This window comes from Rhinoderma darwinii, chromosome 10 (assembly GCF_050947455.1).
Source record: "Rhinoderma darwinii isolate aRhiDar2 chromosome 10, aRhiDar2.hap1, whole genome shotgun sequence".
In the NCBI taxonomy this organism is placed as follows: domain Eukaryota; kingdom Metazoa; phylum Chordata; class Amphibia; order Anura; family Rhinodermatidae; genus Rhinoderma; species Rhinoderma darwinii.
Genome location: NC_134696.1, coordinates 92,512,771 through 92,532,161, shown reverse-complemented (window position 1 = coordinate 92,532,161; position 19,391 = coordinate 92,512,771). Strand labels below are relative to the sequence as shown.

Below are 19,391 nucleotides of genomic sequence, written 5' to 3'. Positions count from 1 at the left end.
TGCCAGTCTGAGGAACTTTCGGAGCAGCTCTATGAGACGATAGGCAGGTAAAGTGGAGCCGGCAATACAGTTGAGCATTTTGTCTACTACTTTGACTGGGGCCATTAGTTCCTCAATATCCACAAGAGTTACTCTATAAAAAGGAAGAACCTTTTGGCATTGTTCTTCAGTTAATTCAGTTTGTATTTGTTCCAGGATGGAGGTGGGATCTTTTGGAAGGGAGGGGTGAGATCTTTTGCAAACTGTCCACTTTTATCTATGATCATGCAAAAATATTTCAAAAATAAATAGGTGAAAGTGTGTAGATTTTCTTTAGATTTTCCAGTTCTTCCCAAAGCCTGGTGCACTTGTCTTGTGAGGGATTTCCAAAAAGTAAAATCTGCTGTTGTGCCCAGACTTATAGAGACCAAGTGTCAAGGTCTGGAAGCAAATTTGAAATCCAGTGGCTGAAACAATCTGGAAGGTAGTTGATAAGAGCAGTTAAGCAACAGTCCAGATTCGATGCACAGTTGAGCGGCAACAGTTTGTACCATAAGGCAGAGACGTGGTCAGGAAACAATCCAAGATCAGTACACAAATAAGCAGCAATGGTTTGTAGATAGGCAGCAATGAACTAGATTAGAGGCAGGAAGGTCAGTAGTCTGGCAAGGATGAAATGCAAGGGCCAGGCTTATATAGGAGACCAAAAGGGGGAGACATATTAGGTGATCTCAAAAGGCAAGAATCAAGAGAACCTAGACAATAGATCCAGTATCAGTGATGTCCAGCAGCACCAGCGGCTGAATGAGAAGAGCTTCTACCTGGGACACAGGCGTTTCTGGGTTCATGTAGGGAACACCATTCAAAATGTTGGCCCAAATAGTTCATGCTCACATCCGCTCAGCCATTCTTTATCGTAGAAAATGCCACGAAATACACTTTCTCTGCCTCCCATTGATGTCAATGGGAGGTCAAAGACGTAAACGCCCGAAGATAGGGCATGTCGCTTTTTCCAGCGAGACGTTTTCCTCGCTCGCGGGAAAAAACGCCTCCGCCTCCCATTGAAAGCATTTTCAGCCATTTTTGGCCCGTTTTCCGACGCGGTTTCTGCATAAAAAAACTCTGTGTGAATTGGCCCTTTGAACATTACAGTAAAAAAAGCAAACAATCAATCAATAATTTATTGTGTGTGCTTTCACATGATTATATGTACTCCAGACCAAATCAAAAACCTTGACTATGTTGCAATGCTGTCAGACTTGCTGTGAAAAATCCAATATCCAAGAAATTGCTTGTCCATACAGCATCTAAATCCACACACAAGGTACAATAAGAATATTAGAGTTGAATATGTATTGAAAGCAAAATTATTTTGCACATTGTCTTCTTTCCCCCAAATCAAATATATTAGGAAATAACATATATAACAATCCCCTGATATATCTGAACCTCCTTTATGAGAATTAATAGACCAGGGCACCTACAGGGAACATAGGCATCTGTTTCTCTGACTGGGCTATAGGCAGAATGCAGGTTCGAATAAACAGTAGCCTATATTCTGCTGACAATTTCCCTGTTACAAGAATATAACTACTATATTACTGCCCCCTATGTACAAGAATATAACTACTATAATACTGCCCCTATGTACAACAATATAACTACTGTAATACTGCCCCGTATGTATGAGAATATAACTACTATAATACTGCCCCTATGTACAGGAATATAACTACCTACTATAATACTGCCCCTATGTACAAGAATATAACTACTATTATACTGCCCCCTATGTACAAGAATATAACTAGTATAATACTGCCCCATATGTACAAGAATATAACTACTATAATACTGCCCCCTATGTACAAGAATATAACTACTATAATACTGCTCCATATATACAAGAATACAACTACTATAATACTGCCCCCTATATACAAGAATATAACTACTATAATACTGCTCCTATATATAAGAATACAACTACTATAATACTGCCCCCTATATACAAGAATATATCTACTATAATACTGCTTCCTATATACAAGAATATAACTACTATAATACTGCCCCTATATACAAGAATATAACTACTATAATACTGCCCCCTATATACAAGAATATAACTACTTTAATACTGCACCCTGTATACAAGAATATAACTACTATAATACTGCCCCTATATACAAGAATATAACTACTATAATACTGCTCCTATATACAAGAATATAACTACTATAATACTGCCCTCTATATACAAGAATATAACTACTATAATACTGCCCCCTATATACAAGAATATAACTACTATAATACTGCCCCCTATATACAAGAATATAACTACTATAATACTGCCCCCTATATACAAGAATATAACTACTATACTACTGCCCCCTATATACAAGAATATAACTACTATAATACTGCTCCCGATATACAAGAATATAACTACTATAATACTGCCTCCTATATACAAGAATATAACTACTATAATACTGCTCCCGATATACAAGAATATAACTACTATAATACTGCCCCCTATATACAAGAATATAACTACTATACTACTGCCCCCTATATACAAGAATATAACTACTATAATACTGCCCCTATATACAAGAATATAACTACTATAATACTGCCCCCTATATACAAGAATATAACTACTATAATACTGCCCCTATATACAAGAATATAACTACTATAATACTGCCCCCTATATACAAGAATATAACTACTTTAATACTGCACCCTGTATACAAGAATATAACTACTATAATACTGCCCCTATATACAAGAATATAACTACTATAATACTGCTCCTATATACAAGAAAACAACTACTATAATACTGTCCCCTATATACAAGAATATAACGACTATAATCCTGCTCCTATATACAAGAATATAAAGACTATAATACTGCCCCCTATATACAAGAATATAACTACTATAATACTGCCCCCTATGGAGAAGAATATAACATATGAAGGTAAAATTCCCTAATGTTTGCAGGTGTCTGGCACCACTTCATCCTTATGAACATTGTGTCACCATACTATCTACTTCTACTTTGAGTGCTTCATACCTATTAGGACAGTCAATGCGTTGCATTTCCCTGGGAGCAGTAGTTATATAACATTACACAATCCATTATACTACAAGAATCTCAAAGAGAGATACATTATATTGTAGAACATGCAGATAATAGACCTGAGAATGACACACAGTTTGTGTTCTTACCAGTGGCGTAACTACCGCGGTAGCAGCAGTAGCGGCTGCTACGGGGCCCGGGGCTTGAGGGGGCCCGGTGGCGCCGCTAGCAGCCGTTATGGCTACTACAGCGGTAGCGCCGCTACTGTGGGGCCCGCGACGCCGAGCCTTACACAGGCCCTCTCATGCCTGTAGGTGTCGCTAGCACCGGAGGGGGCCCCAGTGCTAGCGGCAGCCAAATACATGTATTAGCACTGAATGGCCGGGCATGTTCCGTGCCTGACCATCCAGTGCCTTACAATGACACTGATTGGCTAGCGGCGCGATGACATCATCGCGCCGCTTCCATGCTTGGAAGGTGCTGATTGGCGGGGCAAGTCATTCTGCCCCGCCAATCGGCGTCATTGGAGGACGCTCGTTCAGCTCCTGCAGACATGCTCAGAAGAGAGCATGTCTGCATCGCCAGTGAACAGCGTGGGAACCGGCGAATGTGAGTATGTCAAGTTTTTTTTTTTCCCCTCATAAAAATGTGAATGGCATTATCTATAGTGGGGGGGGGGGGTCATCTTTATGTGGGCTATTATATATAGGGGGTCTATATGTGGGGCAGTAGCTGCAGGGGGGTCTATATGTGGGGCAGTAGCTACAGGGGGGTCTATATGTGGGGTAGTAGCTACAGGGGGGTCTATATGTGGTTGTGTGGGCCATTATATACAGGGGGCTCTATATGTGGGCCATTATATACAGGGGGGTCTATATGTGGGGGTGGGGGCCACTATATACAGGGGGCTCTATATGTGGGCCATTATATACAGGGGGCTCTATATGTGGGCCACTATATACAGGTGGGGGTCTATATGTGGGCCACTATATACAGGGGGGTCTATATGTGGGACACTATATACAGGGGTGGGTTACCTGTGGGGCACTATATACAGGGGGGTCTATATGTGGGACACTATATACAGGGGTGGGTTACCTGTGGGGCACTAGCAACAGGGTGGCTATATGTAGTGCACAGTCTACAGGGGTGGGCTATATGTGGGACACTATATACAGGGGGAGCTATATGTGAGACACTATATACAGAGGTGGGCTATACGTGGAGCACTAACTATAGGGGAAGCTATATGTAGGGCAGCACGGTGGCTCAGTGGTTAGCACTATTGCCTTGCAGCTCTGGAGTCCATATGTGGGCACTATCTATAGGGGCTTCTATGTAGGTCACTATCTACAGGGGGCATGTTGTGTGTTTGTGACAGTTATATTTAGATGTGTTGAGAATTTTAACTTTGTTTATAGGAGCAGAAATGTTTTAAAAGTGAGAAGCTGAAGACATCTGAACGGAAAACTGCAGAAATGGGTCATGGCCGGGAGAAATCCATCATAGATGTCTGAACCGGAGGGAGAAGAAAAGAACTACAATCTGAGACGTCACCGGTGAGTCACTTAATATAAATGTTCATTCTGCCTCTAATCAGTATTGTAGTCACTGTATGATCTGCAGCGAGATGATGGTGATAGGATTTTTTTTGTGAAACCGCATCTCCCAGCATATCCTTACCATTGTTCAGGCCATGCTGGGAGCTGTAGTTTTACGCCGTACAAACCTATACGCAGTGGCGTAACTACCGCTATAGCAGCCGTAGCGACTTCTACAGAGCCTGCAGCATGAGGGGGCCCGTGCCACCCGCCGGCACGGCCCCCTCCCATGGCCGCAGGCTCCGCTAGCAGCCGCTATAGCTGCTACAGCGCGACGCCACTTGTTCCTACATAAGACATGTATCCCCTATCCACAGGATAGGGGATACATGTGTGATCGCTGGCAGGGATGAGGAGAACAGGGGACCAAAAGTCCCCCCTAAGTTCTCCATGACAAACCTCAGACTTCCGGGGTCTGTGTCGGCAGCTCCGTAGAAATGAATGGAGCGCCGGTCGCGCTTGTGCGCATGCGTGACTAGCGCTCCTTTCATTTTTATTGAACTGCGCAGACGCCGGAAGTCCGAGGTTAGTCATGGAGAACTTCGGGGGACTTTCGGTCCCCCGTTCTCCTTATCGCTGCCAGCGATCACACATGTATCCCCTATCCTGTGGATAGGGGATGCATGTCTTTTGTAGGACAAACTATAGGCCGTTTTTTTTTGGGGGGGGGGGCTATATGGCGTTATCTACAGAGGGGTTCTGTATGGCGTTATCTACAGGGGGGGCTGTATGGCGTTATCTACAGGGGGGGCTGTATGGCGTTATCTACAGGGGGGGCTGTATGGCGTTATCTACAGAGGGGGTCTGTATGGCGTTATCTACAGGGGGGCTGTATGGCGTTATCTGCAGGGGGCTGTGTATGGTGCTATCTATAGGGGGGCGCTGTGTGGTGGAATCTATAGGGAGGCACTATCTACAAGGGGGGGGGGTTGTGTGATTCCCAGCAGAGGGGGGGCCCCAGTCAAAAGTTTGCTATGGGGCCCAGTCTTTCCTAGTTACGCCCCTGGTTCTTACCATAGTTATTTTCCAGAGCCTGGCATCACGGTGTGGTATATTGATTTATTATGATGTATTAATTGCTGTTTAGGGGTAAAGAGACATAGTTACAAGAGTTAAGTTGCACAAATCAAGCAGTTTAAATGACTTTCTTATCAAACCCTATATATTTACACACACACACACACACACACACACACGCACACACACACACACACACACACACACACACACACACACACACACACATAGATATATATATATATATATATATATATATACACTACCGTTCAGAAGTTTAGGGTCACTTAGAAATGTCCTTATTTTTGAAAGAAAAGCACAGTTTTTGTCAATGAAGATAACATTAAATGAATCAGAAATACACTCTATACATTGTTAATGTGCTGAATGACTATTCTAGCTGCAAACGTCTGGTTTTTAATACAATATCTACATAGGTGTATAGAGGCCCATTTCCAGCAGCCATCGCTCCAGTGTTCTAATGGTACATTGTGTTTGCTAACTGTGTTAGAAGGCTAATGGATGATTAGAAAACACTTGAAAACCCTTGTGCAATTATGTTAGCACCGCTGTAAACAGTTTTGCTGTTTAGAGGAGCTATAAAACTGACCTTCCTTTGAGCTAGTTGAGAATCTGGAGCATTACATTTGTGGGTTCGATTAAACTCTCAAAATGGCTAGAAAAAGAGAGCTTTCATGTGAAACTCGACAGTCTATTCTTGTTCTTAGACATGAAGGCTATTCCATGCGAGAAATTGCCAAGAAACTGAAGATTTCCTACAACGGTGTGTACTACTCCCTTCAGAGGACAGCGCACACAGGCTCTAACCAGAGTAGAAAGAGAAGTGGGAGGCCCCGTTGCACAACTGGGCAACAAGACAAGTACATTAGTCTCTAGTTTGAGAAATAGACGCCTCACAGGTCCTCAACTGGCAGCTTCATTAAATAGTACCCGCAAAACGCCAGTGTCAACGTCTACAGTGAAGAGGCGACTCCGGGATGCCGGCCTTCAGGGCAGAGTGGCAAAGAAAAAGCCATATCTGAGACTGGCTAATAAAAGGAAAAGATTAATATTGGCAAAAGCACACAGACATTGGACAGAGGAAGATTGGAAAAAAGTGTTATGGACAGACGAATCGATGTTTGAGGTGTTTGGATCACACAGAAGAACATTTGTGAGACGCAGAACAACTGAAAAGATGCTGGAAGAGTGCCTGACGCCATCTGTCAAGCATGGTGGAGGTAATGTGATGGTCTAGGGTTGCTTTGGTGCTGGTAAAGTGGGAGATTTGTACAAGGTAAAAGGGATTTTGAATAAGGAAGGCTATCACTCCATTTTGCAACACCATGCAATACCCTGTGGACAGCGCTTGATTGGAGCCAATTTCATCCTACAACAGGACAATGACCCAAAGCACACCTCCAAATGATGCAAGAACTATTTAGGGAAGAAGCCGGCAGCTGGTATTCTATCTGTAATGGAGTGGCCAGCGCAGTCACCAGATCTCAACCCCATAGAGCTGTCGTGGGAGCAGCTTGTCCGTATGGTACGCAAGAAGTGCCCATCAAGCCAATCCAACTTGTGGGAGGGCCTTCTGGAAGCATGGGGTGAAATTTCTCCCGATTACCTCAGCAAATTAACAGCTAGAATGCCAAAGGTCTGCAATGCTGGAATTGCTGCAAATGGAGCATTCCAAGACCAAAGCAAAGTCTGAAGGAGAAAATTATTATTTCAAATAAAAATCATTATTTCTAACCTTGTCGATGTCTTGACTATATTTTCTAGTCATTTTGCAACTCATTTGATAAATATAAGTGTGAGTTTTCATGGAAAACACAAAATTGTCTGACCCCAAACTTTTGAACGGTAGTGTATATATATATATATATATTCTGTAAATAATACATTAGATATATAACAAGTACATCCAGCAGGTGGCAACATCACCCATAGAGTTTCTGCTCGGTTATTAATTCTTGCTCCTGTTCACACAAGTTTTAGTTTTTTTTTTCTTCCCGTTGCTGATATTGCGCCAGCATATTCCGCATCACTGTACAGAGATTGTCATCATTCACATCAGTCCCAGTGTGGCTTACAATCTTTCCCTAATTCACACACTAGGGGAAATTTCATAGGAAGCCAATTAATCTATCAGTATGTTTTCGTGGGAGGAAACCGGAGTACCCAGATTAAACCCAAACCTGGGAAGAACATACAAACTCCATGCAGATTCTGCTTTTGGTTGTATTCAAAACCAAGGCCCCAATATTAACCAATGAGCCTTTGTGCACTCGGAACTGTTTTCAGGGGCACTATGGCTGAAAATATAGGGGGGGGGGGCACGGTGGCTGACAAAGTATTCGGGGGCACTGTGGTTTACAATGTTTTTGGGGGTACTGTGGCTGACAATGTATTCGAGGGCACTGCGGTTTACAATGTCTCCTCCTCTTCCATAGATATACATTATGCTAAAAACACGTCCCATCATAGAACCTCATTTACATAAACTGTCTAACAAGAAACCAGGCCTTGCTGCTTATAGCAACCAATCACAGCACAGCTTTCATTTTACCAGACAACTTAGAGAAATGAAAGCAGAGTTCTGATGGGTTGCTATGGGCAACAAGGCCTGTTTTCTTGTTAGACAGTCTATATAAATCATGATATAAGGTTTTGTTAAGCAGTGACAATATAAACATCCCCTATCACTGTATATAATTTACATTTCTTTCATGATCTACATTCTGGATCGTTAAAAGAACTAATCATAAGTTTGTTTACCTGATAATTTGATTCTTCGTTCATGCGTGGCATTGTATCGATCTGTCCAAAAAAATAATAACTTTGTAGTTAATTTTATCTGTAAGTCAATACAACACTAGCAAGTTTATCTGTTAAATGACATTCAGTGGGGACAAGGTTCAGGATATTTTCTGCATAACTAAGGCTAGGACTACTCGGCGACTTTGAGGGTGATACAGCGCGCACAACTAAAGATTAATGTGTCGCCTTGACTGCATGTAGCCTAAGAGCACGGCCCCATGCAGCCAAAACCCTGCTTTTCTGAAGCGGCCAATCACTGCATGACTTTGCAGCCTAAGGGTATGTTCCCACGGCTTATTTACGGACGTAATTTGGGCGTTTTCCGCCTCGATTTACGTCCAAAAATGCGGCTCGATAGCGTCGGCAAACATCTGCCCATTCATTTGAATGGGTCTTACGATGTTCTGTTCCGACGGTCATTTTTTTTACGCCCCGCTGTCAAAAGGCGGGGCGTAAATAGACGCCCGCGTCAAAGAAGTGCCTGTCACTTCTTCAGACGTTAAATGGAGCCGTTTTCCATTGACTCCATGGAAAAACAGCTCCATTTACATCCGTAATTGACGCAGCGAAAAAGCGCCTCAACATGCCATGACGGCTGAAATTACGGAGCTGTTTTCTCCTGAAAACAGCCCCGTAATTTCAGCCATAACGGACGCTGCCGTGTGAACATACCCTAAGGGTACAGCCCCGCGAAGCAGCGTCTGCATGCGGCCAAAACCCCGCTCACTTGAGGTGACCAATGGCCTCACGATTCTGCTGGTAATAACCTGCAAAATCATATAACCATTGGCCACGGCAAGTGTTCAGGGCTTTGGCCGCATGCAGATGCTGCTGCATGGGACCATACCTTTAGGTTGCATTTAGATGAGAAGTTTTTTGGCAGCACAGTAAAAAAGGCATCAAAATTGCGGAAAAAAAATTACACAGTGTTTTATCAAGAATTGTCACAGTTTGTGGTGTGGTTTTCGCCTGTGCGGTTTTTACAGGTGTACCACATTTATTTTACAAGTTTCACCAGTAAAAATTGAACAGGCAGAAATCGCATAGAAAAAGGCGCGGTTATGCTGCGAACAGCTGGGAAAAAAATTTGGACCGCGATATGTGAATCAGGTCTTATTAAGACATAGAATATCATCATGTTACAGAATAAAAAAAATGTAAAGTTTAAAAAGCAGCATCAATTAAAAATACGCACCAAATCTGCACGTATGGCAGCACCTTAAAGGTCGAATTTCCATGTTGCAGTTGAGGTGCGGTTAAAACAACATCGAAACCCGCATTGGAAACCGTATCTTTTGTTTTTACTACTGTTTGGCTAAAAAAAGCTGCACCAAAAACTGCATCGAAATTGTGTGTGTGATCTTGACTTAAAGAGGCTCTGTCACCAGTTTATAAGTGCCCTATCTCCTACATAATCTGATTGGCGCTGTAATGTAGATAACAGTGGTTTTTTTTTATTTTAAAAAGCGATAATTTTTGAGTAAGTTATGAGCAATTTTAGATTTATGCTAATTACGTTCTTAATGCCCAACTGGGCATTTTTTAACTTTTGACTCAGCACATAGTGATCCAGCAAGTGGGCGTTGTAAAGAGAAGTTTATGACGCTGACCAATCTGATCAATCAGCATCATACACTTTTCTCCATTCATACTCAGCACAGTGTGATATAGCGAGATCATGCTATGCCGTCACATACACCAACATTAACTTTACTGAAGTGTCTTGACAATGAATAGACATAACCTCCAGCCAGGACGCGATGTCTATTCACAATCCCGACACTTCGGTAAGGTTTCTGTGGGACTTAATCTCTGCACAGCGTGATCTCGCGAGATAATGCTACTGCGGTCATTCATAGCGTGATCTCACGAAATCAAGCTGAGCAGCGATTAAGTCCCACAGAAACCTTACCGAAGTGTCGGGATTGTGAATAGACATCGCGTCCTAGCTGGAGGTTATGTCTATTCATTGTCAAGACACTTCAGTAAAGTTAATGTGGGTGTATGTGACGGCACAGCATGATCTCGCTATATCACACTGTGCTGAGTATGAATGGAGAAAAGTGTATGATGCTGATTGATCAGATTGGTCAGCGTCATAAACTTCTCTTTACAACGCCCACTTGCTGGATCACTATGTGCTGAGTACATGAATGGAGAGAAGTGTATGATGCTGATTGGTCACTGATTGGTCAGCGTCATACACTCCTCTCCACAACGCCCACTTGGTCAAAAGTTAAAAAACGCCCAGTTGGGCATTAAGAAAGTCATTAGCATAAATCTAAAATTGCTCATAACTTCCTCAAAAATTATCGTTTTTCAAAATAAAAACCACTGTTGTAATCTACATTACAGCGCCGATCACATTATGTAGGAGATAGGGCACTTATAATGTGGTGACAGAGTCTCTTTAAGGGTGGCTCTCACAAAGTTTTTTGTAATCAGTTTTTAAAGCCAAAACTGGGAGGAGTATTATGTAGAAAAGATTCTACTTCTCTTTTTATTTTATCCCACAAACTGATCCCACAAACTTATTTGACTCCACAAACTGCACCAGAACAGGCACGTTAAAAGGGTTTGCCCATCAGGGAAATTTATGGCCTCACAGAATATTCCATAAATGTCAGATATATGTGAGTCCCACCTCTGGGACCTGCACCTATCTCTAGAACAGGGTCCCCTATACGCTGTTCTACCTTTCTCGGTTCCCGCTGCCACTTGTAATTTCCAACCATGTAATCAGAAAACAACGTAGAAGTGAATGGCAGTTTCAGAAGTTTTCTAATTACATGGTCGGAAATTACAAGTGGCAGCGGGAACCGAGAAAGGTAGAACGGAGTTTAGTGGGCCTCGTTCTAGAGACATCTGCGGGTCTCAGAGGTGGGACCCGCACCTATCTGACATTTATGGCATAAATCTATCTGACATTTAGCATAAATGTCTAAACACGTTTCTTTAGATCATGATTTACATATTGACGACATGGATGACTCCAAGGATCATATTCATTGGAGTCAGAGTCTGCTCTGTGATTATGATTTGCCATTTTTTTCATTTGAAGATTGTATACATACTAATGTTTTACAGGATTTACAGGAAGAGTCCTCTCTGCCTGAGCGTGAATCTATATCCAGGGCCACTGAATTCTCAGTTCATAATCCTTCCTTTTATCCCATTCATCTTAAAACTCCCGTTTTGGATAGGTTTCAGGAATTGATCCAAAAAGATTGGGTTGATCTACATATTGTGGTGGATAACAAATCTGATAATAATCTATCCAAAGGGGAACACAAAACTATTTTCTCTTGGAAAAACAATCAAGAATTAACCATTAAAATCAGCTGAAAAAGGGCGTGGGGGGGGGGGGGTTCTGTTGTGGTCCTGGATACAGCTCTTTACATCAGGCTGAATGAGGAATTATTGTCGGACCACAAAACTTATGAGAGATCTAGTATTAACCTGACTAGGATTTTTTCGGAACGTCTATGTGTATTGCTACAGGAGCCTCTCAATTTGGGAGTCATGAACCAAAAGGAAAGTGATAAAATTTTTATTGAGAAGCCAGTTATCCCCATTTTTTATTCCTTGCCCAAGGAGCCGTTTCCCGCCACCTATGAGACCCCATTGTGGCGGGTATCGGCTCCTTGAATGAGAAACGGTGAGTGGGTCGACTCATTACTGCAACCATTGGTTACACGTTACTTTGGGTTTCTCCAGGATACCAAGCATGTGTTATCCTCTGTACAAAATATCAATTGGCAAAGTGACCGTGTATGGACAACCTGTGATATTGAGTCACCATGCACATGTATCCCCTCATAAACTAATATTAAAGGCAGTCTCATATCATCTGGATAAATATTTTAAATATACCATAGATTTAAGAAATATTATCCTTATGGCTACAGAATACATACTTTCATCCAACTATTTCATGTTACATGAATGCTACTACATACAGAAAACAGGCGCAGCGATGGGGGCTAGATTTTCCCCATTGCTCGCAAACTTATATGTAGCATGGTGGGAGGAATGTTTTCTATTCCCTGACAGAAATCCTTTTGCTCTCGATGTGGTCTGGTATGGTCGCTACATTGATCATATGATCATCGTTTGGTTCGCGAATGTGGCGGCCATATCAGACTTCATCGATTACATTAATAATAATCCTTTTGGTTTGATTTTGACTTATGCCTATCATTGCCGGCAAATTATATTTTTGGATCTAACTTTGAAATGCACCTCCAGTTTAGAGACTGTTCAGACTGACACTTATAAGCCCACAGCTGGAAATGCAATTTTGCATGGCAGATCATGCTACCCTGAACACACTATCAGGGTAGTTCCAGTGGGAGAGATACTCAGGGTAAAAAGAAAGTGCTCGTCTGAACAGGTGTATAGGGACGAAACCAACAAAATATGTTGTCGTTTAAAGGACTGAGGATATCCTCAATGGAACATCTTAATGGAGCTACTAATCCCGAGGTAAAATATCCTTCTAATGCATCTAGACACTTTTTCACATGCATCAGGTGGATACTAGCAGCTTCCAGTTTTCAGGGATTGAGAGGGTTAATAAACCAGTACGAAATGGTGACCATAGGAGAGCTGTATTAAATCTTGAGGGATACTGGATTCTCATGTTAAATACTATAGTCCCCAATGGTCTTAACGTAAAAAATGATCTTATTATGAACTATTGAATGTTTTTGTATACATTTTGTAACAATTTTGAGATGTAACAAATGTGCTGTTTCACATGTTTTTTACCTTTCTATGATTGTTTCGGGCGGTAATTTTTCTGGCCCCTATTTCAGCTGCACACTTCCATTTCCTCCCCTATCTATGAGTAATGGCTCTTGAGAGCTAGAAACGCGTCAGAGGGGACGAATGCTTTATGTAGTTTGTCCATTTTGTTTGTTTTTACCCGCTGGCTATTTCAATAAAGAAGAATACTTTTACATTCCACAAGGAGCGCTGATCCTTTTCCTCTTGAAAACTGCGCCTGTGGTGTAGAGATCGCTGTTTGTTTTGTGCACCTGGGGAGGTGAGCTGACATGACCACTTCTATTTGCTACATCCTGTGGATATGCCATAAATGTCCCTGATGGGTAAACAACTTTAAAGCCACTTCGGAACTGAATTGGTCCTTAAATTAATAGGTTTTGGAAATGTTCATGAAAATGTAAAAACGTATAAGCCTTCTAATGTCCTAGAAAAATAAAAGGACATTCAAAAAATGATGCCAACAGAAAGTAGAGATATGGGAAATGTTAATTAGTAACTTCTGGGCCTCTGGGTTGCTCCCTCTGCGGGTGCGGTATTGTGGTGGTGGGCGCCGCCATGTGGTGGTGCAACCGATAGAGTAAAGACCTAGTTATCGGAGGTCGCCGTGTAGTGGCAAATGGGTTATACAATTTGATCAAAATGTTAACCAAGACTAAGAGCCTCCTGTTCATGTTCATTGTTTAATATTCTGGATGTGCGGTCCTTGTTTCTCCTCTTTAACCAGCATATAAAGTACAATGTGCCACAACAAAACAGTCTCAGAATCATTTAGATAAGTAAAAGTATTCCAAAGTTATTTCCACATAAAGTGACACATGTGAGATTTGGAAAATGAGGCGCTGCCAGGAAGGTCAGAACTGGCTACAACAGCAAGGGGTTAAATCAATTGTCTAGCAGGCACTGAACTGTATAAGGAGGGGGTCAGGGACTGCAGCTATAGTAAGAGGTTAATTTAGTTGAGTAGTACAGGGTGGGAGAAAAGCATATGGAGTTAGTCCAGGTGAGTAATATGGCACTGGGGATAGGTTATTGGAGATATGGGGTGGGAGGTTTCAACTGTCCCGGGTGGCCGGTTTCAACTGTATTTGCATTCCCAGGACACAGATACAGTTGAACCCAATGCTGAAGCTGCAACCGTCAGCTCCCTGCTTCAGCATTAGTACAGAGGACTCTCTGGCGAGAGCGCTACTTTAAGCGCTGAGCCCAGGGAAGCCATTGACATCACTGTCCATATATGGACAGTGATGTTAGTGGCTCCTCCTGTAGCGGATTCCCTGGCCAGAGCGTTGCCAATGCTATTGTCGGGGATTCATTTTCTAGAGGGAATCCCTGACGTCACTGTCCACATATGGACAGTAACGACACTGACTGGGGTTGCAGTCACATAAACACACTATAACGCTACTCATGTGTTATGACAATGAATATACATTACCTCCAGCCAGGACGTGATGTGTATTCATTTTCTTGACCACTTCTGTAGCGTCTGTGTGAGACTACAGCACAGCACAGCGAGATCTCGCTGTGAATGACAGTTTACAGCGTAATCTCGCGAGACTACGCCTGCTATGCTGTAACTCACGGAAACGCTACAGAAGTGGTCAGGATTCTGAATACACATCCCATCCTGCTGGAGGTAATGTATATTCATTGTCATGACACATGAGTAGCGTTATAGTGTGTTTATGTGACAGCAAGTAGCGATATAGCTATATCATTATGTGCTGTGTAAATGAATGGAGAGAAGTGGAAGACGCTGATTGGTCACTGATTGGTCAGCGTCATACACTCCTCTGTACAACTCCCACTTGGACATATAGTAAAACACGCCCAGTTGTCCATTGAGAAACTCATTAGCATAAAACTAATATAGGTCATAACTCCGTAAAAAATGATCGTTTTTCTAAATAAAATAACACTGCTGTAATCTACATTACAGCGCCGATCACATGATGTACAAGATAGGCCACTTATAATGTGGTGACAGAGGCTCTTTAATTCAACTTGACTGATCACCATGTATCCGACTTCTGAAACTACAGAGAACAACTGATAGGGGAGGTTGTGGATGGCCGTACATTGCCCCAGAATGACGAACCATGTAATACATGAACGGTTAGGGTCATGCTATCTTTAGATGTGAGATAGGGCTTGTAAAGTAAGCTGTAAATTCTTACCACTGCTCCCGGCAGTTTCGTTTCATACGTGTTTGCTGGTGAAACATCTGCATCTTCATATAGTGCTCCTGGGGTGTTACCTATTTAAATAATTACATAAATTAAATATAATTTACCCTAATTTACAGCAAATTATTAATTAATTATTAATTGTATATTACCAGCTATTTACAGGTTCATATGGATCTACTAGTAATGTTATTTTTGATTCAATGCTTATAGACTGGAGGAAATCTGTTGTGATGTCACATTAAAGGAGTTTTCCAGTCCCAAAAAATTGATGGACGATCCTCAGGATAGGCCATCAATATCTGATCAGTCAGGATTCGACTCCAGGCACCCCTGCCGATCAGCTGTTTTGAAGGGGCTCGTACGATCGCTGCTTCCCCTTCATTTCTACTGCTCACATTGTGAATCGCTGATACACTTGTAGCCGCGGTTCACAGTATTACAGCCTTTTTTCATTCACTTCAAAGGCAGAAGGCTGTAATACTGTGAACCGCCACTACAAGTGCAGCCCCTTCAAAACTGCTGAACGGCGGGGATGCCGGGATTGGGACACCAACTTATCACATAATGGTGGTCTATCCTGAGGACATGCTTGAGAAAGATCCTGTTGGACTGAAACGTTGCACTTGGTGAACAAAGCTCCTGATTTTTTGGATGTGCTCCCTTGCTTCTTTCTTCTTGCCTACATGAGAGGACTCTGGATCAGTCCTATTGAGGCCTGCACCCATATGGTCTATATCCAATGCTGTGATACTTTGTATCTTGTGTATCCTGAGGACCTGACCCATCCATTTCTATGGAGCCATGCACATGACCATAGTGTGCCGTCTGGGGGCCGCGAATCCGGGCAGCAAAAACTCAGGACAAGTCATTTTACAGTCTGGATTTGCAGCTCGACAAACTGGTGACATCATTTTTTTTTGTTGAGACACTGATGCACTACGGAAGATTTTGTTGCAGACAAATGGATCACAACAAATGGACTGCAAAGGATCCGTGGTTTTGGGACCCACAAAACCACTCTGGTCATGTGCATTAGGCCTTACTGTATTTATTGTATACGAGTATTTATTGAGTGGAGAACTAAATAAATAATTAATAAACTCATAAAATGGACCAAATCCTATTACCTCCATTAAAGAGAATGTGGAGTTTGGACAACAAGGGTCCCCTAATGTTAAGTAGTTTGTGGGGGATCCTGTTGCTGGGAGCCCTGTGATCTAGAGGGGCTCCACCTTGAATTAAATCATATGTCTTTAAATTGTAGCTAAACGTTTGACAAACTTCTGACATGTCACGGTGACATGTCAGAAGTTTGGATTGGTGGGTGTCCGAGCACGGAGACCCCCACCAATCGCTAGAACGATTGTTGGGGGTCTCAGTGAGCTTGTGTGAGCGCTCAGCCGCTTTGTGTCTGTTCGGCTTTTTCCGGAAATAAATGTATCGTGTACGGACTCAATAGAAACTCTATGAGCCTGTACTCCGATACATTTATTTACGGGAAAAAGCCGCACAGACACGAATCAGCTGAGCACTCACACGAGCGCTTCAGCTGCTTCGTTCTAGCGATTGGTGGGGGTCTCAGTGCTCAGACCCCCACCAATCCAAACTTCTGACATGTAGCTACAACTTTAAAGAACATATGGGTAGGAAATAGAGACATGACACTCAGCTATAAGATACCCGAGTTTGCTTATGCCAATGTCTAACTTTTTCTTTGGGTGCAATTATTTTACACATTAGGATGTGAGTTTGATATTTTGCCAACCTGTCTTTCTCTTGCTCATAAATAGCACAATAGAGACGATGATGACTACGCCGGCTATGCCTCCAATCACGATCCCAGCTATTTCTCCGCCATTAAGTCCTTGATGTGAACCGGAAGCTGAAGAACATAAATTGTACGTTTAGTTTGTCTTTACATTAGTATTAAAGGGTAAATAAACTTTTGAAAAACTTCTGACATTTAATAGTGACATGTCAGAAGTTTTGATCGGTGGGGATCTGAGCACTGAGACCCACACCAATCACTAAAACAAAGCGGGAGAAGGGTTCGGATGAGAGCTGAGCCGTTTGGTTTCTGATCGGCTTTTCCCAGAAAGCCGAGCAGTTGGTGTACGGGCTCAATAGAAAGTCACAGAATAGATTCCCTCCTATCGGTATCGGTACCCTATCTCATTTTCTTATCATAAGAAGATACATATACATTCTAGGGTCATTTCTATGGGAAGCCAATTTACTTATCACTTTGATTTTGTAAAGTCAAAGAAAACTAGACTTTTTAGAGAAAATTAATTCACACCAATGGAGAACAACTACTTGCATACTCATGGCCATAGGGGAAATTGAACCCAAAGCTCCACTTTTTTAATTGTAAGGGTAAAATAAAAATGTGAAAAAATATATATCCTTGTTAAAGAGGTTGTCACATGAAGACAACACCTTTCAGATTGAAGGGGGCCCGGCAATCAGCTGTCAAATGAATGGGTCTTCATGTAATACAAAGAAGGCCGGACCCACTCTTTGATATCAGCTCTGACTAATAGAGGAGGGTCTAAAGTGAGGTAAACCCCATTTATGACGTCCATATGCCCTCATAATATATGAAAAAAAGTTGTCTCAACTTTACAACTTTCTTACATTCCTTTAATTTTTTTATTTTGTTTTATTCTTTTTTTTATAGAATTTTATATTTAGCCAAAATGACTCACCTTCTTTTGTAACACTAAGGGTAAAAATGAAGCCTTGACTCCCAACAAAATTCTTGGCTCTACATTCATATTTTCCAGATTCTGCCTCTGACATCTTAGTAATCTGGAGACTGGATGTGTAATAAGTGGAGGTCACTGTGAATTTATCTCCATTCTGTATAGGTGCTTGGCCTGAAGTGAGAGAATACCAGGTGAACTCTGCAGGAAGGACCTGAAGTGAAAAAAGGTTTCCTTGTGACTTTACTCCAGACATAAGATTCACTCTCAGGACTAATGTCTCTCTTTCCGTTACCGGAGTCACTGCACTGTTGTCATGGCCTGGGGATCGAGGAGGCTCTGATGGAACACAGAAGGTACAAGCTTAACCCAAGTTATGTAAAAACAAAAATCCTGCTAAGGTCGCATTATTGTGTATTGTGATAACTTTCAATCATTGTGGTTGCAACAGAATCGACAATTATCACCTATCCATAGTGATAATTGTCTAAACCCTAATGGCCTCACCACTGGGACCCCCACTGATCATGAGAAGAGGTTTCTCGTACTTCTCGTTTCTTTTTACTGCACCCCCCGCAGTGAAGAGAAGCTTGAATGGAACAGTAATCAAGCATGTGCCCGCCTCTCCATTCAAAGTCTTCCTCACTACAGCGGGTGCAGTAAGGAAGAATGAGAATTTCGGCAACCCCGTTTTTGCAACTGAAGCTGTCCTATTAGACAATGATCACCTATCCTCTGGATAGGTGATCATTGTTGATTTTGGGACAATCCCTTTAAGATAAGGCAGTAGGTTTACCTGCGGTCCTATGTAGAACCACAGATTACACATTCATGGTAAATTGTGTCAAATGACAAATTCGAGTCTACTCCATTAAAAAGAGGACACAGTTTCTACTTTTATTTCAGAAGAGAAAGTGACGTCCAAATCTCATGAGATTTTCTTCTTCTCTAGGAGGTACTATGAGGGGGAGGAGCTTATTCTATACAGCATCTCAATGGCAAATTGGAGCCCTGTGCTCAGATCTGGCCAGGATTAGGGGTGAGCAAATTAATTTGCCTGTTTCACCTCTTTGTTGAGTTGTTGCTCCATAGAATACAATGCCTATTTTTCTCAGAAATTCACCAAAAGTGGATTTCAAAATCTCAATTAATTCCCCAGTGCAGTTGCCGTCTCATAAAGGGCCAGAGTTTT

The 19,391-nt window shown here is 42.1% G+C and overlaps 1 protein-coding gene across 1 annotated transcript in view; it reads right to left on the bottom strand.

Moving 5' to 3' along the window:
* Positions 1-1,071: 1,071 nt before the first annotated feature.
* Positions 1,072-19,391, bottom strand: part of LOC142661570 (uncharacterized) — a 19,318-nt gene continuing 998 nt past the window's right edge. The window contains exons 2-7 of the mRNA XM_075838995.1: positions 18,203-18,538; positions 17,260-17,376; positions 15,483-15,562; positions 8,476-8,517; positions 5,692-5,756; positions 1,072-1,286 (exon numbers count right to left, since the gene is read on the bottom strand). Of these exons, the coding sequence (XP_075695110.1) occupies positions 5,697-5,756; positions 8,476-8,517; positions 15,483-15,562; positions 17,260-17,376; positions 18,203-18,538 (635 nt within the window). The 3' untranslated portion in view covers positions 1,072-1,286; positions 5,692-5,696. The remainder of the gene's footprint in view (positions 1,287-5,691; positions 5,757-8,475; positions 8,518-15,482; positions 15,563-17,259; positions 17,377-18,202; positions 18,539-19,391) is intronic.